Source organism: Haliotis rufescens, unplaced genomic scaffold (genome assembly GCF_023055435.1).
Source record: "Haliotis rufescens isolate VD_foot unplaced genomic scaffold, xgHalRufe1.0.p SCAF_10, whole genome shotgun sequence".
Lineage (NCBI taxonomy): Eukaryota > Metazoa > Mollusca > Gastropoda > Lepetellida > Haliotidae > Haliotis > Haliotis rufescens.
The window spans coordinates 17,942,305-17,948,304 of record NW_025963780.1 but is presented as its reverse complement, the minus strand read 5'-3'; the positions used below and the strand labels follow the sequence as shown (position 1 = coordinate 17,948,304).

General features: G+C 42.2%; 1 protein-coding gene across 2 annotated transcripts in view; it reads right to left on the bottom strand.

Annotated features, from left to right (window-relative positions):
• Window positions 1-6,000, bottom strand: part of LOC124110720 (solute carrier family 40 member 1-like) — a 29,376-nt gene continuing 23,376 nt past the window's right edge. For both annotated transcript variants that reach the window (XM_046470083.2, XM_046470082.2), the window contains exons 5-8: window positions 5,554-5,769; window positions 4,785-5,171; window positions 2,411-2,902; window positions 1-836 (exon numbers count right to left, since the gene is read on the bottom strand). In XM_046470083.2, the coding sequence (XP_046326039.2) occupies window positions 532-836; window positions 2,411-2,902; window positions 4,785-5,171; window positions 5,554-5,769 (1,400 nt within the window). In that variant the 3' untranslated portion in view covers window positions 1-531. The remainder of the gene's footprint in view (window positions 837-2,410; window positions 2,903-4,784; window positions 5,172-5,553; window positions 5,770-6,000) is intronic.

The window sequence follows — 6,000 nt, the reverse complement described above, 5'->3', positions numbered from 1 at the left end:
CATAGGTTTCTGGCGTGCCCAAGGGATGCAACTCTGCACAGCGAATCGCGGCGCCTTAGACGACTGGGCCACCCGTGCCCCCCTAGACCACGGAGGCGGTCAGCACTGTAAAACCAGCACAAGTCCGGACTCGTACAAGCATGCATGCACATCACTATATAGTATAATAATCATGAATACACCATTCATGCCCATTTCATCTCACTCTGTAAATGGTACCAGTTTCTTATTTCCATAAGCTTTCACACAGACAGAAAACATTATAATTGCTCCTTAAATTCAATGTTTTAATCTTGTATGACCTATGCCATGGCATCTTGACATGGACCTAAAATCCCGAACAATTGACTCTATTTGACCTTGACCTTGACCTACAATGCTCTGGTCAAATAAGGTCAAATAGAATGGATCAGCATTTTATCTTAAAACAAGCAATAGGTTTGAGCAGGTGCTGATTCCCAGACTAACACATATGTGGATAGTCATAATGCTACGATCCCATTGTGCACCAGTGTACATGCAAGGCCAAGTTTAAGCTGCGACTGCATTGTTGGCCTCTTCTGTTGTGAGGCAGTGCTTGTGGAATGGTAGAAGATGGCCCCGTGAGCGTCTGGAATAAGATGCATAAAGCCCAAAGCCTAGACATATGAAAGCAAATGAAACAATCACCAAGAAACCAAACACAGGCGGTTGTGGAAGAGCAACTACAAGAATGAACTTGAGCACATCCATGAGCTTGTTGATTGAGTTCTGAACGCCATTCACTTTCCCGCGTTCATGTTCCTTCACCCGTTCCAAGAACAGCTGTGTAATAGTGAGATCTGCCACCCACAACCCTGAAACAAAGAGTTGAAGCTGATATCTTCATGAGACTATTGAGCCAGAAAGACTGAATAAAATACACAGAAGTCTGATGAAAGTCAGACTTTGTGAGGTGAGGTGAGGTGAGGTGAGGTGAGGTGAAATGAGGTTTAACAGCTTGTTCAAGATTGTTGCTAAGTGCATGCATGTGTGTGTGTGGCTGCTTGTACTAGTCCGGACTAATGCTAATTTTACAGTGCTAGCCCACTGAGGTACCATGCTGCAGTTTAAAATGAATACCCCTCTCAGACACAATATACAGACTCCGAGCCGACCAGTCCTTGTTTTAGCCCCACAATGCTGAGCACCAGGCAATATAACAACAAGAGCTATCTTTTAACGCCTTTTGGTCTGACATGGCCAGGGCGATCACTCTACCACTAATCCATGGAGGTGGTTGAAAGTCAGACCTTGAGTCATACTGGGAGGTGTTTATTAAGTCAGGATTGAAAGGATTTACTTGGTAAAACATTGTTCACGGAATGTTCACGATTATTTCCACAAAGCATAATATCATTAAAGAGTGAATTAGGTAGAACATTGCAAAGATGCCTACAACTTGGGTTAAACGATCAAAAGAGCAGGACAATGTGACGAATCTGGGATTTCAACCAACTAACAATGGATCATGATATGACTAGGGAATGCAACTCCGTACAGAGAATCTGGGATTTCAACCAACTAACAATGGATCATGATATGACTAGGGAATGCAACTCCGTACAGAGAATCTGGGCCAATGAGACCAGCCATGTCTCCACAACTGTCACTAACTCCCAAACCTTATCTACGTTGACCATGTTTACGGCAGTTGTAGCGAGGAGATCTGTTTGTGAATGAGTGAATGTTGTGTCACGTCAGTCTGCGAAAGTGACACAAGGATCGGTGTCTCCCATTGTGATACATGTATTGCTGGAATATTGCTAAAAGTGGCATAAAACCATGTAAACTCACTAACAACACAATTATGATATCCATTGTGATCTCTCACTCCTTATTCATTGTCTCTTATGAACACCTCTGCTACTGGGGACCTTTTCCATCCTGGAATACCCACAGGGGAGTTTGTCTTAATGCTTTCAATGCTACTGTCTAACCCATTCAACAAGAGTGTATCACGAGCCGTGTTGCTACTGTCGAACCCATTCGACAGGCGAATAGCATAGGGACACCCAAAAAACTTGCACTTACTATTTTCCAAGTAGGCATTAAAATTATGTATGGTACTCATAAATGCTCAGCATGCAAAATATCAAAACTTTTTGTCGTTTATTTACCTAAAAAAGAAAACATCGCGAGTTAAGAGAGTATCGGCCAAATTAAGATATAGGAGATATGATTATTAAAATCAATTTGCACAAATGTAATGATTTAAAAAGGTTCCTGGCATGAAATGCAAACCACCTTCAATAACGTAATTTGCACCATTCCTTTTCATGTAGACTTACAATACTATTTTCTATTCTAATACAAGGTGTTGCTGAAAATGTGTGAGCAAAGGATTTGTGGTAATTTTGAGCCATCATAAACAGGAAATTATTAAACTTACCAAACCGAGCAGTGATGATGCCAGCCATCAGTAAGGCAATGGAGATATAGGACTCCGGACCAGTCGGCCCCTCACAGCCCGGAACAGCAGGTGTCGTGTTGTTGACAACCATGGCCACAGCAGCCACCCCAGGATTCTTCACTCCTGCCACAGTGGCTGTGGTGTACGAGGAGTTGAAAGAGACAACAAGTGGAGACGCTGTGGTGTACGAGGAGTTGAGAGACGCTGCTGTAGGGCAGGTGGTCTCATTGCTGGGGGAATGGTCCTCGAAGAAGTAATAAGGGTTGAAGGGGCTCCCTGGCAGCCACACTGACAGGACACACATCATCAGGCAAGTGATCTGCGCGGAGAGGGCAAACAGTCCGGTCCTCTCCAGTCCGACACATCGCCGGAGTGCCGGGTAGGCCAGTGTGCCTATAATGCCTATTAGAGCTGCACCTCCCATGAAGCCTCCTAGGATGGACTCGGATATTCCTTGAGAGTAGGCGTAGCCTGCAATAAAAAGTGAGTGAATGAATGCACAGTCAGCAAACTACCGTATTCGACGTAATAAACACCCCGCTCTAATAAGTGCCCACAGCGATATTTGCTTATATTGGCTAGTGAACAATCAGCACCCTTTCCGATTGATTAATGTACACAAGACTTATTTATTCGTGTATAATACGCACTCGTGTGTTATATGCACCCTTAATTATGGGCAATTGAATTCTGGAAAATATATATGTCGTAAGGTAAACATTTCAGGCTGTCAGCATAAACCATTTAAACAATAAACAATTTACGATCTTTCAACTTTTTTTCACCAAAATAATATTCTACTAAGAGCTCCCTATTACATCGAATATAGTATGTCCTGACAACATTTGAATGTTATGTCAAGGCTTGTCTGCTTACTGTAGGAAGGAAGCAAGCCCCAAGTGATGCAAGACTTTCTATTCACCGCTTCAGTGAAACCTAAAAACATGGGTACGGTGCTGGCAAACTAAGAATCAGAATGAGGAAGAACAAGGGATCAAAATCCATGTTAATAGGATTCTGGTACACCTATGGGAAGCAACTCTGCACAGCAAAGTGCTGGGGCCTCAGACAACTGGGCCACCCCGGGCCCCATAAATGGCCCAGACTATCCAGTGGTTGACAGCATTGGCAACAACCCACACAGTCAGGGCACCATGACACACAATCACCCAGGTCACAGATTGTGACAAGTAGATCATCAGTTGAAGCTGACAACAAGCATGAGTACTGGCATGAGCAGATCCAGACAGGGGTTCCTGGGGTGCAGCCCCCCTGTGTTGAAGTATAATACTTGTATAATCTTTCATTAACGTATAAAAAGCATAACTGAATCATTTGTTGATATTTTCAACAAAAATAACAAGAATTTCCTGAATGCATTATTTGCATTCATCTAGCATTGTTTTCATTTTAAGTGCACCCCTGCTTTTTTCAAGATCTGTTCAGCCCCAGTTTTCAAAATGTCTGTATCCACATTGTACTATTCTAGCCTGGAATCCCCACAAGTGTCGGAAGGGAGGATTAGCCTTTTCTTATTTCTTTGTTTCGAGATTTTTATGCGGAGATTCCTGCCAGCTGGTTGGAAAGATTGTTCTCTGTTTTTTTCGATGAAAGTTCTCAAAACATGTTGCCAGATGTACAGTGTTAGTGAAGCTTGTCTCATTAATTAACCTTTGTATGCACAACTTGTGCTTGGTAAACACATAAATCATTTGGTGAATGTTAGAAATAAAAAACTTCATTTCCGGTTTTCATTTCTTCACTTTTTATTTTCTTAGGGATGATAGAATCATCAAATCAAAATTCTTGCCTGAATTGACCTCAATAATTCATAAATATGTGAGAAAAACAAAGATGAGTTTTTTCATTACCACTACAAACCAGAAGACTCCACGTGGCTCTGACTTCCTGTCACATGACAACCACATACAGAGCCTGTAAGTTGGGTGAGTGAGTCAGTGAGTCTGTTGGGTTTAACGCCGCATTTAACGGTGACCTAGTTATATCACGGCATGCCAGCTTAATGTGGGAGGAAAGCCCGAAGTGATGCAGGTCTCAGACGTTTACCACTTTGGTGAAAGCCACGAGCACAGGTATCGTGCTGACAAACCTAGAAACATAATCGGGGCAAACTGGGATTCAAACCCTCAATCATACGGGATTGGGTGGTCAGGCTCACTGACTTGGTTGATGCATGTCATTGTATCCCAAATGCATGGATCGATGCTCATGATGTCCGTCACTGGATTGTCTGATCCAGACTCGATTAATTACAGACCTCCATCATATAGCTCGAATATTGCTGTGTGTGGCATTAATCAACAAACAAACAAATCAGGTAAGACTGACCCACCTGTGGTGATATTATCGAAGCCTAGCACAGTCATGTAGAGGCAGGCCAATCCAAGTCCAGCATTGGCCACATCATACGTCAGGTATGTCCGCCAACCTTTGTAGAGAATTACGAAACTTGAAAACATTTTCTTTAGAATACTCCCACAGCAGGACAAATGTTCCTCTTTATCTTCCTCAGGAACATCTTCCGTTTCTTTTGAACTTTCAGCAGTTTCAATTTTTTCAGACGATATTGTTTGTTGGTCCTCATCAGCTGCATCTGGTATTTCCAAATTAGAGTTGTCTCCCCTACTCTGTGTTTGACCATCAATGTCATCTATAGGCAGATCAGGGTTTGCCTCATTCGCAACAGCAATTTCTTCTTCTGGGGATTCTGCTTTTGCTCCTGGAAAGGAAACAAACACAAAATTGAGTTACCTCTATTTTTCACAAACACCTGTATACTACGGTGCAGACTCACATGAAATGATATTTTTATCTGATGAAGTATGGTTTTCGAGAATGGATGTTAATAAATTTACATAGCAAGTCCAGAGGGATGTAACAAAATTATGGCTGTATTAGGAACAAACACTACGTATTTAGCCCGCAAAGGGTGCTAAATTACAATGTTTATTCCTAATACAGCATATTCACCATCCCCAAAGTCAAACACACAAGCGTGATAACCTCTATATTCCCATGGATTTCAAATTCAGACAAAATCTAAAGCATCTGCATTTACATTAAGTATGTTTCCTAAACATGCTAAATATTGACTAACTTACTGTCATTTTTCGTCCAGTATTTCTTCTTGCTTAGAGCTGGCACTGTGTTGTAGACCTTCCATATAAGGTAGTACTCCAGGAACACTGTCACCACGTTCCAGCCACCGATGAACACAGCGCCAATCCTCATCTCCGTGAAATACATTATCTGACCGGTTGCAATTGGAGCCAAAATCTTTGTTGCAAGGTCAATTCTTCTCAATGTAGATGTCATCCCTGGGAATGAAGAAAAGAATATGTATTAATACACCATTTTGGACATAACCTATCAAAGTGAAAGAATAAGGATCAAAAGATCACGGGTATTAGCACTATCATGCCTATTGTATATATTAGGGGATCCTTAGGGGATAACCATTTGATACTCTGGTGGGGGTTGGGGGACGGGATGGGGTTTGGGGGGTTGCCTTGAATTGGCACCGCCAATGGAGGTGTCCTCAAATCAAA